General features: G+C 37.1%; 1 protein-coding gene and 1 non-coding gene across 3 annotated transcripts in view; one reads left to right on the top strand and one right to left on the bottom strand.

Moving 5' to 3' along the window:
* The window catches only part of LOC138693240 (insulin-like peptide receptor), a 147,724-nt gene that overhangs the window by 72,096 nt on the left and 53,243 nt on the right, over positions 1-22,385 (top strand). For both annotated transcript variants that reach the window (XM_069817055.1, XM_069817054.1), the window contains exon 3: positions 19,738-20,021. In XM_069817055.1, the coding sequence (XP_069673156.1) occupies positions 19,738-20,021 (284 nt within the window). The remainder of the gene's footprint in view (positions 1-19,737; positions 20,022-22,385) is intronic.
* TRNAH-GUG (transfer RNA histidin (anticodon GUG)) lies at positions 20,583-20,654 on the bottom strand. The gene has a single exon. It is a non-coding gene; the product is annotated as a tRNA-His (tRNA).

Below are 22,385 nucleotides of genomic sequence, written 5' to 3' on the forward strand. Positions count from 1 at the left end.
AGTTGTTAAGTTGCAAGGACATGGGGAAAGTCATATTATCGTTTTTTATGACCGAGGTACATTGGTAGTGGAATTTCTGGAGCGTGGACAAATGATCAATGCGCAGCATTATACAGACACTCTTAGACATCAAAAATAAACGCCCAGGCCTTTGACAAGAAGGATGATGCTACTCATTGGTAATGGTCGAGCTCACAATGTCAGATCAACAAGGGCCAAAACATTAAGAATAAAAGTCCAGGCCTTTTACAAGAAGGATTATTTTACTCCTTGGTAAGGGTGAAGCTCACATTGTCAGATCAACAAGGGACAAAACATTAAGAATAAAAGCTCAGGCGTTTGACAATAAAGGATGATTTTACTCCTTGGGAAGGGTCAAGCTCACATTGTCAAATCAACAAGGGACAAAACATTAAGAATAAAAGCTCAGGCGTTTGACAATAAAGGATGATTTTACTCCTTGGTAAGGGTCAAGCTCACATTGTCAGATCAACAAGGGACAAAACATTAAGAATAAAAGCTCAGGCGTTTGACAATAAAGGATGATTTTACTCCTTGGGAAGGGTCAAGCTCACATTGTCAAATCAACAAGGGACAAAACATTAAGAATAAAAGCTCAGGCGTTTGACAATAAAGGATGATCTTACTCCTTGGTAAGGGTCAAGCTCACATTGTCAGGTCAACAAGGGACAAAACATTAAGAATAAAAGCTCCGGCGTTTGACAATAAAGGATGATTTTACTCCTTGGTAAGGGTCAAGCTCACATTGTCAGATCAACAAGGGACAAAACATTAAGAATAAAAGCTCCGGCGTTTGACAATAAAGGATGATTTTATTCCTTGGTAAGGGTCAAGCTCACATTGTCAGATCAACAAGGGACAAAACATTAAGAATAAAAGCTCCGGCGTTTGACAATAAAGGATGATTTTACTCCTTGGTACTGGTAAAGCTCACATTGTCAGATCAACAATGGACAAAACATTAAGAATAAACCCTCAGGTCTTTGAAAAGAATGGTGGTTTTACTTGTTGGTAATGGCCGAGTTCATATTGGAAGATCGACAAGGGATTAGCTGCAAAGATTTCGCTGAGAAACAATACCACATTTCCTCTTACGGCCCATACTTAGTAAACTGTATTTTATTTCATGGAGTGCAGTTTCATAGAAAGGACTTTGCCGACAGACCTTCTACTGCCCCCTACTAATTGGTTGTCGTAAATAAATGTCTTCCATACTGTGACGGAAATCTTGTCTTCTACTGTCAGTAACCCATCACAACCCTCGTTCAGAAGAATAGATAGGCTTCTGTCAAATCCACGTGGAAGCAGAGTTGCCGCATCTTTTCCGAATTCCAAGAATCCCGTCAGTTCACTGTCTCATTTCTAGGGTCACCGGGATTGTGCAATGTTGGGACGAGGGGAAAGGATGGAATTGTCAGAGGTATTTGTGTAGGAAGTCATAAATCTGTAAGTGGGTGTTCAAAGGAGCCACCGAACTGCACTCCTTGAAATAAAATTGAGTATATCTCAATGCATTTTCTATATTTTTGAAGATTTGAAGGAAATTCTACAGAAAACCACATTTCCATCGGACGAAGCTGTGCAAAAATGCTGTCAAACATTGGTTCACCTCCAGGCGACAGGGATTCTATGAAGTCTATCCTTCACCTGGTGTCACAGTGGGAGAATTGTGTATTAATAACCGTGTCGAGTATTAAACAGTAAGTTTATTTTTATTAGCGATGGTCGGGTTTCATTTGAACGCCTTAATATACTTTAAAATGGCATGAAGTAGTATGAAATTGAGAGTAACATTGGGATGAAATTGTAACATCGAGGAAAACGGGAGAACCCTACGAAAAAACACTTGCGATCGCGTCCACTAAAATATCACCACAGTTAACTGAAAGAATCGAACTCGTGTTTACTGAATGATAAGCAGCAGTTCTAGCTTTAAAACTATGAGACGATGACGCCGGCGAAGAGCTATAGTCGAACTTCAGAAGACACTGCAATGCAACAGCGCCAAGCGTTCTAATACTGATTGAGACAAATGTTGAAGGTTAAGGAAGAGGAACAAATGTGTTATTAATAACAAGTGTGACGTATACATTCTCAGAAACGTGCTCTTTTCCATCGATGGAACCTGTTTTTTATCTACTACTCAGAAGCAGTGCGGAACTAAATTTGTTTGTTCGTTATCAACTGCATGTCAGAAGGATTCTGGATGATGGAGTATTGTTGAACAAAATGGTGGACGACACGGTTGTAGTTAATCAATGGATTGTGTTTATCTCCAGCTCTGGCCTTGGGCGCTACTAAATATAACATTAGCACACTTATGAAAACACGGCGTCAATCATGTTCACCCAATTATTGTCTGTAGTTGTCAATATCGATGTTGCATTCGTTACCCAGGCGATGAAACAAGTGACGACGATGGAAACTTTCAGAACACATTCTTCTACAGCAAAGAAAACATACTCCTTCGGAGTTATACGTTGGCAATAAACTGTAACAAGTGACGACGATGGAAATTTTCAGAACGTCATTCTTCTACAGCAAAGAAAACATACGCCTTCGAAGTTGTACGTTGACATTAAACTATCGATTTTTAGACTGCTTACAAATTAAACAGAGCGGAATGGCATGTATGAATGAAGATAATAAAGTATGTGACTACAATTTTAAGATAATGAAAATATTCTTAACTGTCATTTCGTCAACATTTTTCATTTATTCTGAATATTAATTGAACGTGTTTGCAACACCGCAGAGCAATTACATTCGTTTCACACATCTCAACACGGCTAACACGTTGTAAACATTACATAACTATACTCCTCACGTCAAACTTCTTGCCCGATCAGAGTGTGACTGTTGCCAGCTCTCCACTGGTATTAAAATTAATTATATAATCAAATTTCGTAATTGTATACAGCGATTAACTCGTAAGCTTTATGTTTTAGAGGAAAATATCAAAACATTTATTCATTACAATACCATATATACCACATCGTGAAAGTTTTGTGGATATGAACCATCAAGATTGGATACATGAATTCTTTTTACGTGAGTACGTCTAGAAGTTCAGTGCAGTACTAGGATATCATCCCAGAAAGTCGATAGACAAAAACGGAAACAACTCAAAATTTAAAGTTTTGAGAATCCTGAATTTTAAAGCTTCATGTTGCTGTGAAAAATTCAATTAACACACTCTAAATTGAAAATCATAGTATATATAGAAATGCTAATATAGATACTAATATTGTTACAAAATGGCTTGATTCCAAATTCCTTTCTTTAAATATATCTAATAGTTCCTTTTTCGTTAACAACTACTGTTAGTGTTCAACATTTAAAAATTAGGGATGAATATAGACTAATAATGGACAGTGAAAATTGTTTAGATCCCAAAAGCTGTAAATGTCCACCAATAAAAGAAGCCACATATGTGAAATATCTGGATATCATTATTGATTAAAATTTAAAATGGCCTCCTCACATTATTTATCTTCGTAAGAGGCTTCGTAAAACAATTTATAAATTCGTTAATCTTCGATGCTCCTTACTCACTAGAATTCTACGAAATTTTATTTGACGATTTTTCAGTCTATTATTCAATATGGCATTATTGTGTGGGGTGGAAGTACAAAAATTAATCTCAATCCGTTAAATTTACTACAAAAACGAATAATTAAAATTTGTTTGAAGAAACATTTTGATTATCCAACTAAATTAACTTATTCTGAATTTAATATATTTAATAATGAACAAATTTATAAATATATTCTGTTAAAATTTTATCATAAAAATAGTAATAAGTTTATATTACAGGTACATAATCATGGCACAAGATGAAATAATAATACAGCATTAGTAGAACCTAAATATGTTTCACACCTGCTGGTCTAAAGCATAACATTAATTTTGACCCTCGGTTGTATAATTCTTTAGCTAAATTACACCCAGAACTTGTAACATGTAACCCACTAACATATACTTACTTACTCGTACAAATGGCTTTTAAGGAACCCGGAGGTTCATTGCCGCCCTCACATAAGCCCGCCATCGGTCCCTATCCTGTGCAAGATTAATCCAGTCTCTATCATCATATCCCACCTCCCTCAAATCCATTTTAATATTATCCTCCCATCTGCGTCTCGGCCTCCCTAAAGGTCTTTTTCCCACTAACATATAACAAGAAAATTAGAAACGTGTTGATGTCCTCAATTTGGTTAAATAAAGTTATAGCCTATGAATTAATCAGCCTATGTTATACTCGTATTTGTATTCTATAATTTCGGAATATACATTTTTCATAAATTTTCCTACTTTATTCACGTGATATTCTTCTCTATGTTAATATTATATCATATAATTTCATTGTAGCTGTAATTTTAATTTTAGTTCCTATTTTATTTTATTTTCTATGTTCCTCTTATACTAGTAGAGTCAGAAAGAAACCGAACATGTGTAGATACCTCTGTTGCAGCTGACATGTAACCATTTACACAACACTGCCTTCAAAGTACGCCCCTGGGCAGTGACACACTTCTGCCAGCGTCCATACCACTTCTCGAAACATTCCTGCAGCCCATCTTTGGTCACTTCCCGCAGAGCGCGCGTCGCATAAATTTTCACTTCTTCGGCTGACGCAAGCCGCCTTTCCTTGAGTAGGGATTTGACCTTTAGAAACAAGTAGAAATCTGCTGGAGTAAAATCTGGAGATCATGGTGGCTGTGGATGGACAGGTATTTTGTGTTGTGCGAGGAATTCGCTTACCAAGAGCCACCGATGTGTTGGGGTATTGTCATGATTGTCCTTGCCACAAATTGAGTCTTTTTCGTCGAACTGCATCACCAAGAAGTCGAATTACAACATACGTCTCCTTACTGACAGTTCGATTCTCAGGAATAAACTTGAAATATACGAGACCCTGGATATCGAAGAACACTACTTCATCCATTACTTTCCACAACACTGAGTATATACGCCTGGAGAGTAGGCTACATACCACACCGATAAGGCAGAGAAGTTGCCTCGGAACATGGCGTTGCCACCCGAAGTTCGGGTACTTTCTGACTACTAGTATTTAATATCTGAACTGCGACCGAACACGAGCGCTGCTCATTCTGTTCGTAATGCAGTGGATTGACTCGGAACAAATTCCCTCCGTTCTAGATGGTTGCTTCCTGCTCTGTCACTTTAAGATTTGCTGCTCTGCTAGATATGGGATAAGTTATTCTTTTTCTGTGATTTTTTCGGCTTACCTAATATACCAGGCTCCAAAAAATCTGAAATAATATATATTTTAAGAAGTGAACTGTGAAGTATTGCTACCATAATAAAAGTTGCATGTTGTCTGAGAAGTAGTGATGTGAGAAGGATAATTGTCCACTTTATTTTTGCAGAAATAAGGGAATCTCCCCAAAAACATATATGATTATATTGGTACAATAATAATTATAAAACGTAGTAAAATCAATACCGTAACCTAAAAAAACTTAAATAAGGGAAAATTTCCAAGAACATATTAATTATATCGTTACAATAATTATTATAAAACGTGACAAAAGCAATAACATAAAAAATTTAAATAAGGAAACATTCCCAAGAACATTTATATAATTATATCGCTACAATAATAATGAAACGTAGCAAAATCAATAACATAAAAAACTTAAATAAGGAAAAATTTCCAAGAACATTCATATAATTATATCGGTACAATAATAATTATAAAACGTAGCAAAATGAATAACATAAACAACTTAAATAAGGAAACATTCCCAAGAACATTTATATAATTATATCGCTACAATAATAATAAAACGTAGCAAAATCTCTAACCTAAAAAAACTTAAATAAGAGAAAATTTCCAAGAACATAAATATATAATTATATCGGTACGTCTAATTTAAACCTGAGGATAACACAAACACCCAGGCCATACATACAAAAATACAATTCCTAACCATGGAAAAAATACTATCTTGTCAGAGTTGGAAATAGATCTCGAAACCACCTGCTTAGGAGCCATCGTCGCTATCCACTAGTTACTAGATCGTTACTCACATATAGATGGATTTACAACCGTATTTACGGGTTATTCTCATGAGACTACTCATCAGTTCATTGTTAATTTTATTTTCTGTAGTTCACAGACAATTTTTTAACTTGGTCTGTGGATAAGCTTCGGGACTTCTACCGCGTTGTCTTGGTGTTGGTGGCTGACGTTTCGACCGCTGTGTTGTGGTCAACTTCAGAGCAGTTGTTGGATAAGGAAATTGTCTGCGAGCTCGTATTATTATTATTATTATTATTATTATTATTATTATTATTATTATTATTATTATTACGTTACAGTTGAAAAAGAACTCGGGTAATTCCGCAACAATGCGGATAAATTCACAATAGGACTTGGCTAATTCCGTAGTCGTAAATAATTATGAAATAAATTATGAAAGTAACATGAAAGGAACAATTTATATGTAACATTGCTCACTTTCTTCACAGCTGTGTAGCAAAACACGAAAAACAGCCAACTTTCGATGTTTCACTGTATTGCGACAGAGGTGTCGACCAATATCCTTGATTTTTTTCTATAGCACTGCAGAGGACATGCCTCCTGTTGACAGCCTCTCAAAACTTACGTTCACGCTATTGTAAAGCCGCAGTACAATCATATATGCACTACTGCGGAATTACCCGTACTGCGGAATTACCCGTACTGCGGAATTACCCGTACTGCGGAATTAGCCGAGTTTCCCCTAATTGGATTGGGTGGAATTGCAAAGACTATCTTCCACATCTTTCTCCTTTCTTTTGCCGGCAATGTTTACGTCGCCTGTCAGACATTATGGAACGCAGTGTATTGTACTTCCTATCACTTCTCCTGTAATAGTTTTCTGGAAAATTGAACCGGTTACATATGTTATTTAAACACGTACCTATACAGGGTGGAAGCGAAATAACCTTGCAGATTGAAAGAGGCGATAGGGTACACGTAAATGAATAGAAAACCTGCATTACGTTTTGTCATTAAATGCACGGTGAATTAGAAAATTAAGTTGGAAGTTTCAGCAGTCCGGCAACAACGTCGCTAAAACACTCTACTCGTATACAGATGTAAGAGGGCAACGAAGTCGGTGAGTCTCCGTACGTAAGCTGACAAGACATTGTCACGCGTTCGCTTCGTGCAATGGTTTGAATTTAGAGGTTTTTAAAATTAAATTTACACGAAAACCGTGCATGCTATTGAAATACGCCAGAGGGATAAATTATTCTTTATTAGATTTTCTATCCATATGGACAAAAATCACGATCCTACTCACAATAGTTACCGAATAAGAGGGTGTTAAACATTTGAGGAAAAAAAATTTTTTTTTCTGAAAAGTATGAACTTTCCACCAATATGATATTATAGTTTTTTCTTACATACAATCTGAGCTATTCGCTCTGGAAATCTGCAAGGCTATTTCACTTCCACCCTGTATAGTATATACGTATACACGTGCCAACCACTTATGGAACGTTCTTGTTCGATTTAGACGTGCAAGTGAAGTGTTTAGCGCAGCTTATAATATTAAATTTAACACGTTTTTAAGCACTCTCGCTAATCCGGCACCCATCTGTGCAAGGAATGGACGAATTAGCAAGAGTCTACTGTATATAAAAATATCAGTTTCCTGTAACTATGAAACGGTCTTTGTAGCCTACACCTGTAATAGACATGAGAGAAGACAAATGGATACTGCGACGAAACGTGTTCATTATCGTCATTCTTTGGTTAATCGATTATTCTTTTTCTTCAGTTTTGTAGTGCTATTAGTCGGTGTCAATGGCGTCTATTTAACTATTAATTACTTAGTGAACATGTCACATGCACGCGCGTTTGTATGGAGAATTCTTTTTTAACTGCATGAAACGTGAATATAGTTTTCTACGTTGTACTTATAAAAAGAATTAAAAAAAGGAACAAAGGATTTGAGTTCCCTATGATTGCGTGTAACGTAGCCTATATACAGGAATTGGGTAATGGAATTAGGAAAATAATTTAGGAATACAATTTGCTGCAAGATTTAAGAGTATCTAATGAACGGAATGAAATAAGCTATGCACATCCTATAATAATAATAATAATAATAATAATAATAATAATAATAATAATAATAATAATAATAATAATAGTAATAATAATAATAATAATAATGACGATAATAATAATGATAATGATGATAATGATAATGATAATAATAATGATAATTATAATAATGATAATGATAATAATAATTATGATAATAATAGATGATGATCATAATAATAAATAATAATGATGATAATTTTTCTAGTTGGTTATTTTACGACGCTTTATCAACATCTTAGGTTATTTAGCGTCTGAATAAGATGAAGGTGATAATGCCGGTGAAATGAGTCCGGGGTCCAGCACCGAAAGTTACCCAGCATTTGCTCATACTGGGTTAAGGAAAACCCCCGGAAAAAAACCTCAACCAGGTAACTTGGCCCGACCGGGAGTCGAACCCGGGCCACCTGGTTTCGCGGCCAGACGCGCTGACCGTTACTCCACAGGTGTGGACGAATAATAATAATAATAATAATAATAATAATAATAATAATAATAATAATAATACCGGTAATAATAATAAAAGCATTAGAACAGAATGTATACAATGAACAAATTAAAAAATTAAGTGTTCGCGTAGGCTTCCGCGGCTCGTGTACATGGTCTGTGAATAAGCTTCGGGGCTTCTACCGCATTGTCTTGGTGTTGGTGGCTGGTAGCTGGTATTCGCAACCGAATTTCGCTACCTATCGTAGCTCCCCAAGTGCATCACGATACTGGGTGGACACCGGTCCCATACACTGGCCGAAATTTCATGAGAAAATATCTTCCCCCATGAGGAATCGAACCAGCGCGCATTCCGTAACGCGAGTCCTAGGCGGGATGCCTTAGACCGCGACGCCACGGCGCGGGACAAGTGTAACGTATGTACAGCAAAATATATTTGCATTTTAATAGGTCTCTTTATCTCATTTGGTAATGAAAGGTTTCGTCCATATCTACATACCTTGATAATAGCCCATTTTTCGATAAACATTTTGATAAAAATATGATAGATTTATTTCTTAATATTGCGGAATTAGCCGAGTCTCCCCTACTTTATTCCGTATTGAATGACATTGAAACAAGGTTAAATAAACTACACGCAGAACATGTAAGATCCAACTATTGCTACAATACAGTATATTGAAAAGTCAGTTTTATGTCTCATTGTGACGTCTCGAGCTAGATATCACAACTCTTTCCCAAAATGGCGTGTCACGCCGTTTAGTCTTTTATATTATGTCCATGTTTGCTCTCAAGTTCTCGTTGTCTCTAAAACGTTGAAATTTTACACCCCACATACTTGGAACTACTAATTTGATCGATGGATTTGCAGTTAATTACAAATTTGCTTCGTGTGTTTCGATAGTAGATATAAAAAGTATATTTTCAAAGTTAGTTTATGAAATAGTTTGGAATTGACGTCAATGTCAGTTGTTTGACTTGAGCGCAAGTCTCGGGTTAATGTGTTGTAATTATCGTTAACTTGTTTGTTTAGACACTTTTTAATTGAAAGTTAAATGTGTAGCATGATCCTTCTGGGGACCGTTGTACAAGTTAGAAACATAATTAAGTGTTGGCTTTTCAATCAGGCTATTCTAGGTTCTATTCTCGAGGGTTGACAGACCTTTCACGTTCATTAAAATATTTTTGCCTAAAGCTGGTGCAAAACTTTACACATTTTTGTTACTTTCCATGTAATTGATTGCAGTATACCTGTAACTAGACATTCTTTCTTCTTTTTCTTCTTCTGTTTCTAGGTCGTTCGACCTGCTCTCTTGTTGTCTTTTTATACGTCGTCTCTCAATTGATAAGTTAATTTAATATAGGTACCTATTATATTTTGTGTACCACTAAGCTTGTTTCTTACATTCTGACAAATTTTATGCACAGTAATCAGTGTTTCATTTAACCAGGATATTTTAAAGTCATGTTACGGTTTCTTTAGGAATTTTATAAATGTTTATTTTTCGGCTGCTTGAATGGTGTTTGTTCTTGTTTGTAATTATTAGGGCACGGAAGTTCATGGATTTGCATCCTTTCTCCTGGAGAGTATAACTACATGCTTGTACATTATCTATAAGAACTACCAATTTTTTAATTTATTAAGCATGGTTCTGTGTTGCATACCTATAAACACATATTTTCGTAATTTTTTAAATTTATAACATTTCTAATACTTTAAGACCTGTACGGCATATTTATAAGATTTACAAGATTTTTTTCCTTCGTAAACGCAAAATGCACCGAGCGTGCTAGCGGAGTGGTAGAGGGCTGGCCTTCCATTCGGGAGGTCCGGGGTTCGATCCCAGGGGTTGGAAATCCTGAGGTTTTTCATGGTTTCCTCAGTTATTTCCAGGCAAATGCTGGGATTGTACCTCTTGAAAGTCCGGCCATGGACGGCGATCCTTCCCTTAATCCTTTCATATGTGTGAGTGAATGGTGTGTAATGTCTTAAATGTTTGTGTTGTATCGGAGGTGGCCCTGGCATTGAGCTGATCCCTCATCCGGGGAGGCCCTCCATGTCCTTGTGTGGTCAAAAGAGTATGTATGTGATCCATAGATTAATTCCTCTCCCGACAGGTCGCGGTCCTATAAGGCCCGGGTGGCGTGGGTCGTATAAATGTACCTAAAAGGAAGAGGTTAAACTAAGGAAAAGAAAGAAAGAAAGAAATAAAAATGCAGGGAGCTGTGTGGGAGACGTGTGTATCACCGTAATGAGATACTAACACTGGAACATCACGTGCTAGGTGCTGACTTGTATGCCTCCATAACGAAAATGCCCATTGAAGACTTAGTCATTTAGATGAATAGCATCTAATATCCCGCTTCCACCTGCTACAGTGTTAACCTGAGGGAATGTGTCTCGATGCGGTCGTAAGATATGTTCATAAATCTATAAGCAGTTAAAGAGATGATTAATTCGTTGGACTCGAAAAAAATTCTGCGTCTATTAAGACAGCTTAAAATATAGGCCTACTGATAAACAATGACTTGGAACAGAATTTTGTATTTATATCTGCTTATTTTTCCGGTTTACCAAATCAATCACGTCATGGGAAACTGCTGTCACTCCCTTACATGTGTCACTAGCAGTTTTTACACGTTGGTACGGTGCTTGTATTCAAGTCGAAATCAAATTGTACTTCTTCTTGCCCGTGGAGACGATAGTGTTCAAAACGAGCTCAAGTCGATCTGATTTTAGACGCTGGTGCGCCTGTGTTCAAATCGATCTCGATTCAATTTACTTTTGCCCATTGGAGCTGTACTGTGTCCAAACGAGTTATTTTAGGCTGTTTCTACATGTTGGGATGTTAGTTTTTACCAATTGCAGAGGTACTCAGTTCAAAATAGCGCAGTTCGATCCAACCCATCTCATAGTAAACAGCGCTTTATTTACGTGCAGAAATCGCCTGACTTTGGGCAATAGTTCGCAGTCCTGACATTGTTCGATCTCTGTGAGGAAGTTAAGTCACTTACAGTTCAAGTAATTCAGCGAACACGAGCTAGCAAAATAATTTTGACACATTTTAGTCAGTCATTTAGCGTCGATGGAATTGTTGATAGCGAGATAGTATTTGGTGTGATGAGGCTCAGGATTTGCGGTTTCATTACCTGACATTCGCCTTACAGTTGAGGAAAGCCTTGAGATGGGAGAAACTGAACCAGGAAATCAACCCAAGCGGATATTGAACCGACGTCCAATTGCAGCTTCGGATCAGCAGGCAAACGCGCTACCGGCTGAGCTACGCCGGTGGCTTTGGCACATTAAGAGCGATTTTCAATGTAGCGAATAATTGTTGGTATTATAGTGGAGATTAGAGACGAATTACAGTGCCATTGAAGTGCTTGCGTACATCGAGTGTTCTTCGATCTGATAACAGAGTATCAAAATTAATATTAATCTCTGCCAAAACAAGATAACGAAGATCTATAGTCTATCACAATACTTTTTATTCCGTAAACATCATTTTAGTTACAGAGTAAAAGGCTGTAAAGCTCTGCAGCAGTAGCAGCATCAACAGTAATGATAATAATGATTATTATAATATTATTATATTAAATATTATGTAGTAATAATAACTAATATTAATAATAATGATGATTACGATTATTATGATAATATTATTTTAAATATTATGTAGTAGTAATTATGATGATGATAATAATTATTATAATAATATTATATTAAGTATTATGTAGTAATAATAATTATTAATATTATTATTTTATAATATTATTAATATAATTTTATTATCATTATTATTTCAATATCTCTATTTGTATTATTATTAGCACTATTATTCTTTATAATAATAATAATTATATTATTATTATTATTTATTATTATTATTATTATTATTATTATTATTATTATTATTATTATTATTATTATTATTATTATTATTATTATTATAGAATAAGAATGCATTGAATTCCTGAAGTCCATTATGATTTAATTTGCATAAATCATATCTTTAATGTCATGTTTTATTTAACGACGCTCGCAACTGCAGAGGTTATATCAGCGTCGCCGGATGTGCCGGAATTTTGTCCCGCAGGAGTTCTTTTACATGCCAGTAAATCTACTACTTAAATGCCATCGACCTGGCCCGGGATCGAACCCGCAACCTTAGTTATTGAACTCATAGTATCAATTAAATGTGAGAAGCCAAAACAATGTAAGTGGTTCTTATTTTACACGTTGTCATTCTTTCGATTTCAGTGGTCAGGTCTACTTTTATATGTATACACATATTTGTTAAATTAATGTTTTAAACGTGTTTCAACCATAAATTTTGCTGCCTATTTAATTTTTCTCTCTCTCTCTCTTCCTCCCTCTACCCCTCACTCTTTTTCCCCTAACCCCCTCACCCCTCTCTCCCCGTCCCCCTTTCTCTCCCCATATCTCCCTCTCTATCTCTCTATATACTTCTATCTCTCAATCTCTATCTCTATCTGTCTCTCTGTGTGTGTGTGTGTCTCTCTCTCTCTCTCCCCCTCCCCTTTCCCTCCCCCTTCCCCCTCTCTTTCTGCCCCTCTCCCTTTATCCCTCCACCTTCCTCTCACATCAGCTTCATGGATTTTTCATCGTATAAAACAATGATATTAGATTGTTTTATTGAATATATTTCAGTCAAAATTACTGTTCTCCAACCAGGAGATAAACCGTGAAAGGAATGTGCTTACTATTGCGTCATCTATTGGAGCGAAGTAGATAGATAATATTAGAGTTATAACGTCAGTTTAAAAATCATGCGCTCTCCTGCATATGTTATTTCCTGTATGGAGGGATTAAAAGACCAGGAGATTAACCGTGATCTAATTTTGTAACTAGGGTAGTATGAAAAGTATTCTTGTTTGTGCTGTGAGAGCTAGCCAATACAGATACGAATACCCACGTGTGTGACCTTATGACATCAACATTCATTCACAGCATCACCCGCTCCCTCTCATTCCCTGGAGACTTCCTCGTGGTTGGAGTGCAGTACTTATCAAGATTTTAAAACAAATATTTAGACATAAAGTAACCTATGCCTGAAGATGCCAATTGGAGAAAGCATTTGTAATATATTTTATTAATAACATCAACAAATCATTATTGTCTGAATATTTGTTGTTGTTTTAAAATCTTGATAAGTTATTTTGACTGAAATATATTCAATAAAATAATCTAATATATTTTTACTTACCCGAATATCACCACAATGTTTTTTTAAGTATAAAAAATATTAACTGACGGAAGATATACCTTTTTTTCCAGAAAATATACAAATGTTACTTTGTTGTATTATAAACAGTGTTGAGTCCAATCAATGTAAAAACTTTTTTTGTTCTATTCAGTGTAAATAATTGAGTTACCTAGTTTTTGCATTCAAATGAGAATACGATGAAGCTGATAAACTGTTTAATTGTCCAGATTTATTGCTTTTTTCTGGTAGCATGTTGTGTAAGGTGAACCGTAAGTCATTAATTTCAGGAGGTTATTCTTTGAAATATTTCAAACAAAAAAGTTTTTGCTCGTTTTTGCTTCCCTTTACTTACTTACTTACTTACAAATGGCTTTTAAGGAACCCGAAGGTTCATTGCCGCCCTCACATAAGCCCCCCCCCCATCGGTCCCTATCCTGTGCAAGATTAATCCAGTCTCTATCATCATACCCCACCTCCCCCAAATCCATTTTAATATTATCCTCCCATCTACGTCTCGGCCTCCCTAAAGGTCTTTTTCCCCTCCGGTCTCCCAACTAACACTCTATATGCATTTCTGGATTCGCCCATACGTGCTACATGCCCTGCCCATCTCAAACATCTGGATTTTAGGTTCCTAATTATGTCAGGCGAAGAATACAATGCGTGCAGTTCTGTGTTGTGTAACTTTCTCCATTCTCCTGTAACTTCATCCCGCTTAGCCCCAAATATTTTCCTAAGCACCTTATTCTCAAACACCCTTAACCTATGTTCCTCTCTCAGAGTGAGAGTCCAAGTTTCACAACCATACAGAACAACCGGTAATATAACTGTTTTATAAATTCTAACTTTCAGATTTTTGGACAGCAGGCTAGATGATAAGAGCTTCTCAACCGAATAATAACACGCATTTCCCATATTTATTCTGCGTTTAATTTCCTCCCGAGTATCATTTATATTTGTTACTGTTGCTCCAAGATATTTGAATTTTTCCACCTTTTCGAAGGATAAATCTCCAATTTTTATATTTCCATTTCGTACAATATTCTGGTCACGAGACATAATCATATACTTTGTCTTTTCGGGATTTACTTCCAAACCGATCGCTTTACTTGCTTCAAGTAAAATTCCCGTGTTTTCCCTAATCGTTTGTGTATTTTCTCCTAACATATTCACGTCATCTGCATAGACAAGAAGCTGCTGTAACCCGTTCAATTCCAAACCCTGCCTGTTATCCTGAACTTTCCTAATGGCATATTCTAGAGCGAAGTTAAAAAGCAAAGGTGATAGTGCATCTCCCTGCTTTAGGCCGCAGTGAATTGGAAAAGCATCAGATAGAAACTGACCTATACGGACTCTGCTGTATGTTTCACTGAGACACATTTTAATTAATCGAACTAGTTTCTTGGGAATACCAAATTCAATAAGAATATCATATAATACTTCCCTCTTAATTGAGTCATATGCCTTTTTGAAATCTATGAATAACTGATGTACTGTACCCTTATACTCCCATTTTTTCTCCATTATCTGTCGAATACAAAAAATCTGATCAATAGTCGATCTATTACGCCGAAAACCGCACTGATGATCCGCAATAATTTCATCTATAAATGGAGTTAATCTTCTCAAAAGAATATTGGACAAGATGTTGTACGACGTCAACAAAAGTGATAGTCCTCGAAAGTTACCACAGTTGGTTTTGTCCCCCTTTTTAAAAATAGGTACAATTATGGACTCCTTCCATTGTTCTGGTACAATTTCCTTTTCCCAAATAGCAAGCACAAGTTAATAAATTTCGCTATATAATGCCCTTCCACCCTCTTGTAATAATTCTGCTGGAATTTGATCGATACCTGGAGACTTGTACTTTTTCAGATTTTCTATCGCAATTTCGACTTCTGAAAGCGTGGGTTCGGGTATAAATGGCTCAGCAGTTTGTATTTCAATTTCGTCCCGATCATTTCTATTTGGCCTATGTACATTTAGTAGTTGCTTTTGCTTCCCTTTAGAGATCAAAATTGTTTTGGGCCTATATGAAACATTTCATAGCGTATTTTGGAAAAGCCATTGATTTAATTTCCAGTATGGTCAGCTATTTTAAGAGAACAGTGTATTATGATAATAAATTATTCAAATAATTTTAGTTTTGCCCTTTAAATGTGCAGAAATGTAACATTGTAAAATTCCTTTGCGCTAACACTCAAGTTAGGCGCATTCCCACCCACACATATCGGCTTACTACACTACTATACTGTAGAATGATGACGGAATGGAGAGATGTTGACGAAATGATGTACATATCTAATATTGGGAGACGGGAGAACCCGAGAAAACCCCGTCTTATCCGCCACAAATGTCACTATGGATTTTTAAATGAAAAGTCCCAGACCTGACTGGGAATCGAACTCAGACTGGCAGCGTGACAGCCACCTCAGAAGACTCGTACGGTGAGAAAGTGGAACCACTACCGTAAGAGCACAAACTTTGACGATGATAAAATGTTAGATTGTGAGTTCTTTGTTTTGTTCCTCCATCTTGTTAGCAGGAATCCCATGCGCTCTTTCTTCTTTGACTGTTTTTCCAGAATAATAAATTGTAACGGCAATACAGCATTATACCTGTTATACGATATGTTCAGATGTCTCGGGTACCACTCAGCTGACATGTGCTGTGATGAAGAGATCTCGTTGCTTTTGTTACAAGAGCGAAATGGGCAGAGAAACAAACATGAATGATTATATTACAGAATAAACACGAACGCTGGGAACTAATTTACATGAACTATCTGAAGCAGCGTTTTCACGCCGGTCCGCGAAACTATTTTGCCTGTGCACGGAAAATAAATAAATTACACTTTTTTAATTTTCGCTGCGTTTTTGTTGATTTTGAAGAAACCGAAAAATAAAATGTTTCTGTTGTTTCTATAGGCCTACATGACAGATGCGTCTGCACCGAGAATAAAGAGGATGCGTTCAGAAAGAGCTTTTTGGAAAAAGCGCATTGTACGAAAAAGCTGAGAAATGTTTTCTCCTTTACGAATAAAAATTAAAATTTCAAACGAAAACATTTCAGAAGCAATACCAACTAACAAATAATTTTATTATGTCTGCATCATTCGTTTAACATCAATTCTCTTTAACGTAAACGTGAACAAAATCGTAAAACTGTAAGGAGTTAATTTGTGACGGAATCGAAATTTTGGCGAATGCTCGGAACTCATCTCATCTCACCTCACTACATCTCGCCAAAATGTAAAAAAAATTGTACAAAATTGTAAAAATTGTAGAAAATTACTAAATTGTAAAACTATAAAAATTTGTAAAAATTGTAATTGTAATATTGTAAAATGTTGACATGTTCCACATCTTAAAGCTTCATTGCTCATGTAAGATCTATGGAATAAAATAAATGAATGAATGAACCCAACACACTTCAAATGTTATTGTATGCGAATTACATATCTGTTTACTTTCTCTACGTCAGAAAATGACTTTCAGAAGAGAGCAGTCCAATTAAGCAATATTGCCAAAAATTACAACATGAAAATTTCTCTTACAGAAACGAGACTTACGGACATGTGTGAAACAAAATTAAGAAGGGTTGGCCTTCTATGCCCAAGGTTGCGGGTTCGATCCCGGGCCAGGTTGATGGCATTTAAGTGTGCTTAAATGCGACAGGCTCATGTCAGTAGATTTACTGGCATGTAAAAACTCCTGCGGGACAAAATTCCGGCACATCCGGCGACGCTGATATAACCTCTGCAGTTGCGAGCGTCGTTAAATAAAAAAAAAAGAAGGGTTAAAATCTGAGAGGATCAAAAGAAAGGAGGGAGTACTCCAAGACAAATTGCTTGAAATCGGTGCGACGGATATGACGTCAAACTACAGCTTTTACGCCCCATAATCCACCGCGAAATACCGCCATTTGCCAAATATTAAATTGCTACTGTCGGGTTTTGGTCATACGTAGACGGATTAGAATGGATGTGGAGATAACAGGGCTACTAGCACATTATTATATCAATGTACATTTCACTGTATATTTATTAAAAGCGTTATTGTTGTGACATGGACTAAAACACTTCATTTCCACATTCTTTCTCTTATCAAGAAGGATGTTGGCATTCCTTCATATGTTAAAGCATAGGGGGACATATCAACGGACATATTCTACAGTTTAATCGAGCAGAATATTAGCTTATTTATAAAAAAAATAACACCTGCTGAACTTGACTACACTTTTGAAATATTCACAGCACGAAACAATTTGTAATCGTAATAATATGAACAAAACAGCTGATAAACACACCGGAAAAAGAGATGAACTATGGGTAATTTGACGGCCATACTAGTACACCTTTCTGGTTCCACCGTTTCAAGCTTATAGCCCGGGGTTGGTTAAAATAGAGTTGGAAGGAAAATTATGGAAGAAATATCTGAATTTAAATTTTCTTGGTCACCTAATTGTCATTATAAATAATGACATAGATATAGAACCACAACAATACAACAAAATTAATTATTTTTATAGCGAGATGAGAACTCGTGGAACTACCCGACGTTCCGTTTACAGATACTAAGAACTCCGAGAAAAGCCAAACAGTTCCAGTAGATTTATGAAATATCAAGTGCTTAGCTAACCGTCATCGCGTTAACGTGCACATTTGTCATACCTAGTTTTATGGTCTTAACTAGATTTTTATTTCAATTGTATGTCATGTTCAAAACGTTTATCTGTTTGTTATATAATTCCTCTTCCCAGTATTGTGGATTTATCGCTCATTCAAGGACATTCTGTGACTTCCTTATCGCTTAGATATTTCACCTTTATGAAGGATGAAAGTACGAGTAATTCGACTCTGAAAGAATGCCGGCCGTTGTCATTCACGATGGCTAAATTTCCGGGAACTTCGCTGTCGGGTATTCTCAGGGAATATTTCCCGAAAACTTCCCAGTCACCAAAGTGTAAAATTTGTTAAAATTTGATGGAATTATTGAAATCATACTGAAAAGTCTGCTAAGTAGTATAGACTTTTTCGTACCTATATTTCATTGACTTTGTTACAACTGAAATGAGAGGCAGTCAAATGAAAATGATGGATGACTAATGTTGTTGTTGTTTTCTATTGCCAGGCGTTTGACAATAAAGTCATTTGACCTCTTGCACTCCAATATTTTTCAAAGATATTATCATGGTCAGCCACTGAAGCTCAGATTTTGAGGTGTTCCGAATCCATTTCTTGGTTTGAGTTGCACAATGGGCAGTTAGGGGACTGATATATTCCAATTCTATGCAGGTGTTTGGCCAAACAATCATGGCCTGTTACCAATCTAAATGCAGCTACAGACGATTTTCGTGGTAAATCGGGAATTAACTGTGGATTTTGATGCACAGAGTTCCATTTTTTCCCTTGAGATTGTGTTATCAAATTTCGTTTGTTGAAGTCTAAGTATGTAGATTTAATAAATCTTTTCACAGAGTAATACGTAGATTTAATAACAGGTCTGTAAGTAGCAGTGCTGCCCTTCTTTGCTAAAGCATCCGCATTCTCGTTTCCCAGGATTCCACAATTGGATGGTATCCATTGGAATACAATTCTTTTATTGAGTGATATTAATTGAGAGAGCATTTTAGTTATTTTGGATATGCTGGCCGTTATCACTCACGATGGGTAAATTTCCGGAAACTTCGCTATCAGGTATTCCCAAGGAGTGTTTCCCGAAAAATTCCCAGTCACCAAAGTGTAAAATTTGTTAAAATTTGATGGAATTATTGAAATCACACTGAAAAGTCTGTTAAGTAGTATAGACTTTTTCGTGCCTATATTTCATTGACTTTGTTACAACTGAAATCAGAGGCAGTCAAGTGAAAATGATGGATGACTAATGTTGTACTTCATCTCTTCCATGTTCGCAGTGTGTCAGAGTGTGGACGTCCGGTCTTTGGACGCCTTCGAACGGCTGCAAGGATGTCGCGTCGTGGAAGGCTACGTACAGATCGTTCTAATCGACCAAGCTACCGAGGACAGTTTTGCCAACCTGTCGTTCCCCGAGCTGCGCGAGATCACCCATTACTTGTTCCTGTACCGCGTCAATGGCTTGCGGTACCTCGGCAAGCTGTTCCCCAACCTGGCCGTCATCCGCGGCGAAACGCTCTTCCTCAACTACGCACTGATCATCTTCGAAATGATGCACATACAGGTAAGATGATTAGCAGGGGTCGCGCCTTCTTTGCATCTCGGTGACACCTGCCTATCCTGTTAGTTTCGTATCTTTCAATTTATAATTTGTTATACTCAGGGCTTTAGTTGTGCAGGTACCTGTCGGTACTTGGTACCGTTAATTGGTAAAAATTTGTTGAAGTAGTACCGGCAGTTTTCCGTCTTTGCTAAAATGCCACGGTTGACCCTTTGCTGCTTGACCAGAAGCTTAAATAAGAACACTTTCTCGATTTGAATAATTTCGAGGGAAAAATTGTTCCGGAGCCGGGTATCGAATCCGGGACCTTTGGTTTAACGTACCAACGCTCTACCACTGAGCTACTCGGGAACTCTAACCGACACCGATCCAATTTTTCCCTCTATATCCACAGACCTCAAAGTGGGCTGACAACCGTCAAGCAACCAACTTCGAGTGCACACTAACTCCGTGTGACTTAAATTGTGGCTTTCTGTTAACGAACAGTGACGTGTATTATGCAAATCAAGATTTCAGGTATAACTCCCTGTAAAGTTGATTTGAATAATTTCGAGGGAAAAATTGTTCCGGAGCCGGGTATCGAACCCGGGACCTTTGGTTTCACATACCAACGCTCTACCACTGAGCTACTCGGGAACTCTAACCGACACCGATCCAATTTTTCCCTCTATATCCACAGACCTCAAAGTGGGCTGACAACCGTCAAGCAACCAACTTCGAGTGCACACTAACTCCGTGTGACTTAAATTGTGGCTTTCTGTTAACGAACAGTGACGTGTATTATGCAAATCAAGATTTCAGGTATAACTCCCTGTAAAGTTGATTTGAATAATTTCGAGGGAAAAATTATTCAAATCAACTTTACAGGGAGTTATACCTGAAATCTTGATTTGCACTTTCTCGATTTATCTATTAAGTTGGTGCATACTTTCGTAGCGATTTTTCATAAGTTTATTAAACACATCAGATACACATTAGAGAGATGTTAATCATCAACAATATATTCTCCTTCACTATTTACAACAGTCTGCCAATGCTGGAGTAGTTTTTAGATTCCAAGCCTGTATAAATCTCGTGGTTTTGAGTTAAAGAAGTCGTCAAGCCATGTTTAGGGCTCATTTTCATTTGGAGAGGAAGTTTCTTGAAGGTTGTTCGATAGAGAGCGGAAAAGGTGAAAATCTGAGGGCACAAGATCAGTTGAATAAGATGGGTGCGGAATGACTTCCCAACCCAACTTCTGGATAGTGTTTTGTGTCAGGTTAGCAGAGTGCGGACTGGCGTTATCGTGGAGTAGCATCACTTCACGCAGTCTTGTTGGTCGGTTTTCTTGGATTGCGTGTGCAAGACGTCTCAGTTGGTGACATTAAATGTCGCACAATGGTGGAATGGTCACAGTTCATTACACTTGCCAGTTCTCAGGTACACTGACATGGATTATTGTGGATGAATGTGTTTAAATGGTCTTCATCAAACCCCAAAGGTCTTCTTGAACGTGGAGAGTCACTAATGTCAAAATAACCCTCCTTAAAACGAGAAAACCATATTCTTGCCGTGCTCTCTCCAATAGCATTGTCCCCATACACGGTGTAAATGTTTCTGGCCGCTTTCGCTCCTCTATTGAACTCAGAAAGAAGAATATGACGGAAATGTTTCACTTTCTCCGCTTGACACTCCATTTTCTAGCGTCCATGGCTCCACTCACTATCTGCAAAAATGAAAACTTCAATATTGTGACGTTTTATTAGTAACAACAATAGGATTTTATTCTTCCAACAATAATTCCTTTCTACAATTCACCTTAAATGCTCTCGTCAACAATTGGATTTTCACTCAACACAGTATTCGTTATAGCACTCCACCGACGACAATGACAATTTACTTGGACTATTACGAACAACAATGAACTGTTAATCTTAACTAATATTTACAAAGCACTATTTACAAAATCAGAACTATCAGTTCTCAGTTCACAGTTCTTCTAGCTCAGTCACTCGAGTTCACAGTATCTCGAACCACAGACCTTCAGAGACAGTTCACTGTACTCGAACTCAGGTCCCACCAACTGCGGTCCACTGCACTCGAACTCAGGTCCCTCCAACTGCGGTCCACTGCACTCGAACTCAGGCCTTCGGATGCTGGCACAGTTGCGGACGCACACTCGAGCCGAACTCTGGTACACAAGACTGGCTTGCTTGCTCTGGCTTTCTCACTGACTGGCTGACTAATCAACTGAAAACTGCCCGAGTTCGCTGGCGTTTCTTCTTTTATAGCGAAATCATAGTTGCGAGAAATTTCTACAGGTGTGCAGAGAATTATCTGGATATCTCCACTTCGACGGACTTCTCGAAGGGTCGGGAGGGTCCGTCC

The sequence above is a fragment of the Periplaneta americana genome, chromosome 17 (assembly GCF_040183065.1).
Source record: "Periplaneta americana isolate PAMFEO1 chromosome 17, P.americana_PAMFEO1_priV1, whole genome shotgun sequence".
Classification (NCBI taxonomy): Eukaryota; Metazoa; Arthropoda; class Insecta; order Blattodea; family Blattidae; genus Periplaneta; species Periplaneta americana.